General features: G+C 38.8%; 1 protein-coding gene across 1 annotated transcript; it reads left to right on the top strand.

The window, feature by feature from the left end:
* Positions 1 to 1,776: 1,776 nt before the first annotated feature.
* On the top strand, positions 1,777 to 3,605 carry LOC138044731 (bicaudal D-related protein homolog). Its single transcript, XM_068891163.1, has 3 exons — positions 1,777 to 2,245; positions 2,413 to 2,628; positions 2,821 to 3,605. Exons 1-3 carry the CDS (start codon positions 1,862 to 1,864, stop codon positions 2,827 to 2,829), a joined length of 609 nt encoding a protein of 202 aa, XP_068747264.1. The 5' UTR covers positions 1,777 to 1,861; the 3' UTR covers positions 2,830 to 3,605.
* Positions 3,606 to 3,988: the final 383 nt, after the last annotated feature.

Genomic DNA, 3,988 nt, shown 5'->3' with positions numbered 1-3,988 from the left:
CAACACAAATAGGACGGAATGAAACGCGGAAAAAGAGAAACTGTTATTTTTTGGTGACGTTTTTCTTAGTTGGCGTACAGTAGCCGTCGTCGTATCCATCTCGCTTTTTTAAAACGGAAATGTTCACCGTTTGTCTGTTTACTCAATACATTACATCATGAGGTTGAAAACACCATAAAAAGAACGTTACAGCGATAATTTCATCAGGTCATTTTTTAGCAGACCCAAATTCGTCCATAAAGGTCACCTTAAATTTCCCAACGAAGCTTAAACTAAATTCAATGACGGAAATAAACGAGCAAGCGCAGAGATCTTTGTTGTAGCTTTGAAGTAGACTTGGGTCTTACCCACTGATGGAAAGGTAACTGGGTTAAATGATAAAAGACGGATGGGAGGAAAAAAAAGATCAGTTGTAAGATTTTTCAAATAGAGATGAATCCGATATGACCGACATGACTCTGAAAATGGCATGACTGAGCAATACATCAATTCTCTTATAGGTCACAAGCCGACAATCGTCCTTATCGACTTCCGGCATCTTCGATATCGATGTTTTCCTTAAAGCTCCTCGATCTTCTAATCTGAAAACGATTTCTGACTAAGTGGTGACAGCGAGTTCCAGAATCTACGAGGAAGGGTCTTCAAATTTGCGTGAATGAAAAGCACAGATTTCTAAGCTTTCTTTTAAAGGTGTCCTTCTATAAAACTGTTCACCTGTGCTTTTTATCGCCTGCTGTTTCCGTCGACGCCGAGGCACGCGAACATTTGAATGTAAAAACGAGGTGCTTACATTCAGTGACTTCGACGTCCTTCCACAGTCATAAACGAAACACACTAAGCAAACCCTTTCGCTTAGGAAACCATCTCATAGACAAATACATGACCTTTCACATTTTTACAATACTCTAACTTCAAGCAGAATATAAATCGAACTGACAGTCGGGTGCAGTCGGTAATCGCAAGGCAATGGGTTCGAATCTTCTTCAAGCCTGAATTTTTTTTTCAAGCTGCTTCCTTATCTGTGATGGTCTTTCTTCGAAAGTGTTAACTTCTTACGTAGAGAAAAAGTCAACGAAACGTGCCATTCCAATCAAGATTATTTGATTATTTATTTTGAATAATTTCAGTTTCAGTTTTCATTTATATCTTTCTACGCGCTATTCTAACTGATGTTGTTAAATTTTAAAGATTCTGTTCTCTTTTCCCGTTAGCCTTAATTTTCCTTTACCTCACCGAGCGGTATAAAACAGCACTTTGAACAAAAAAAAAATACTGATTCGAACAAATACTTTAAAGTTAAACTCCCAAATATGATGAGATCAAAGTTCGAGACAAAAGGACATAAAAAAAGGAACGTATTTTTTGGGGGAAACCTCTTGGGATCATTGTCGGCAAATGATTTAAGTCCCCTACGAATATTTAACCTTCAAGAATATTTTAGACGTTAATTTCCAGTGACGAGGCAAGCAAAATTGATAAGCTCAAATCGCACGTCTCGTTTAGTTTTGTTTGCAATCCGACAACTGGGATAGTCATCAGCACAGCTTTAGCGATCTCACGATTAGCGAAACTCGCGGAATTGGCAAACAAACTTACGTATTGATATTGCGTGTTTTCCTCTTGCCGTCATACCCGAAGAGAGTTTCTTTTTTTCCGCTTTTTTGATTGGCTACCAATGCGGAAAACGTACGCTGGGCCAACCAGTGAGAAGTCGTCCTGCATTATAAATTCGCTCAAATTTGCATTTTGTTGAAGTGGAAAATTAGAGGACATATCGCACGCTAGTTCAAACAATGGCAAGTTTCATGCAAATTGAATATTGTTTCTACGTAAAACATTACGTCTTTTCTTCTTTTGGGTCATGTGCGACTGCCTATTGATGCGTGGAAGTTATGGCGGTCGATTGGAAGCTAAGCAAATGAAGTTCCCTACGCGTGCTGTTTATACTTTGGACATGAACGACTATGACATTGGAGTCGAGAATTTTCACGGTGAGCAAGACCTCGAGGGAGGAGGTTGTGATTACGAGCGAGATTTCTGCAACGGAATAAGCGACGAAGGGAAATCTTTGACGGACGATAGAGATGGACTTGAAGGGGATGATGATGACATCTATCGACAACTAGCTCAGAAAGAAAAAGACCTTTTGTTGGCAGCAGAGCTGGGGAAAGCTTTACTTGAAAAAAACGAAGAACTTAATCGGAATCATGAGCTTTTACAAGAAGAGTATTCCCAGGTTGTAGAGGTACGAAGTTTTCCGTTTCATTTCAATGTCGTCGCTTTTTTTACGCGCGAGTGAACTTGTTTTGTAACAGAGCGGGTTGTCAATGAGATTTCTTGAATGTCTCAGTTGGCTAAAATCTTATCACCAGCAAAATTTGAACCGCAGACCAATTTTTTTCCTTTGTATAGGAATTGGAACAGGACAAGTATGAGCTGAAATTAAAAGTAGAACGCTTGCAGGATGGGAACGATTCTCGTGTTCATGAACTTCAAGCGGATTTAATAGCATTGCGAAATGAACTGAAAACACTGCAGACAAACTCGGAAACGGACAACCAAAATAAACGAGAAACAGTTGCTGGTCTTACAGAAGAGAACGAGCAACTTCATTCGGACTTGCAAAAGGTAAGGGTTTTTTATTATTAATGTTTTGACATTAGGGGAGTGGAAGATTGGAGTGAAGGAGGCTAAATTTATTTTTATTTTGAATCAGGAATGCATCCAAGTAGGTAACTTGGTTATAATTTTGAATGCACATGGAAATGTCGTGCTTTTTCACCGGAAATCTTACGTGTAAATAATCGTTGTCTATTTTAGATGGATTAACTTAGAAACTGTCCTTGAAACCCGATACGGCCTGAATCTTAAAGAACTCGATACAAGTCAAAGGAAGTTGGATGATTTCAGCAGACTCGATAATTATGAGCAAGAAGCTGTTGTTTAAAGGAAGAAAAGAAAGCGAATTGTTCAGCCAGTGTTTCGGGAAACACTTTTGCTTCATGAAAGAATCGTTCTCGACAAAAACTTAAATACATTCTATAAATACCACAAATTGGATTGTCGCCAATTCGAGTCTCCAACAATCCATCAAAGTGCAATCGAACCTACAACATAATGACCGGTCATTCGATGACACATCTACATGACACATCTACATGGAGAGAGAAATTTAAATTAATGCTGATTCATGGCCTCGGAGGAGATCTTTCATGACGGCTGATAAATTTCGCGCGCTCTCACACTCGTCGTTTTCTGTGGTAGTAAAAAAATTGGTCTCCGCTCGACCAGTCTTTGATATCAGGGCTTCCCATACGCGATTTGTCGCAGTTCGCAAATTCGTAATCAACTAATACCACAAAGAAATCTTTGCAGATCAATATTTTTCACTCCGGCCATTGCAAAACATCTCAAAAATTCAGGTAGGCGTAATATGAATTCATGAAATTTATTGAACTGAAGTGTACAAAAAAGAAGCAATTAAAGTTGTTGATTTTATGTCGTCTGTGTACATTGCATCAGGAGTGCGCGTGCCCAAGGCTTTTGATGTCCGAGGGTTTTACAAATAAGACGTTGGGATTAATTTTAAACAGGGAATTTTTTGTCGAGCCCATGGAGTATCTGAAGAGTTATCATAAACTTTATTAGATTGTTTATTACACAAAAACGATCTTTTGTAAAGTTCTGGAGTAATGTTCAGATGTAAATGATCCCACAGCGATATTTGTTGTGAAGTAGGAACTTCGTTCTAGATTTTGAATGAACAGTCCGACGGGCCAATACCTGTACAGGAATATTACATCGAATATGAACGCTTCGCGTTAGCCGTGATTTGTATCATGGTGGGAATAAAATGAAGAAATAAAGAACAGTATTGAGGCATTCTAAGAGGGGGACCGCGTGGTTTTGATTAAGACTCTGATGTGAGTTTTCAAGCAGCTGTGATGTTAATAAAAGGCATAATTTGTCCTGAACTACGTTGGGTCAA

This window comes from Montipora capricornis, chromosome 4, assembly GCF_036669925.1.
Source record: "Montipora capricornis isolate CH-2021 chromosome 4, ASM3666992v2, whole genome shotgun sequence".
Classification (NCBI taxonomy): Eukaryota; Metazoa; Cnidaria; class Anthozoa; order Scleractinia; family Acroporidae; genus Montipora; species Montipora capricornis.
This window is presented reverse-complemented; position numbering and strand designations above follow the sequence as displayed.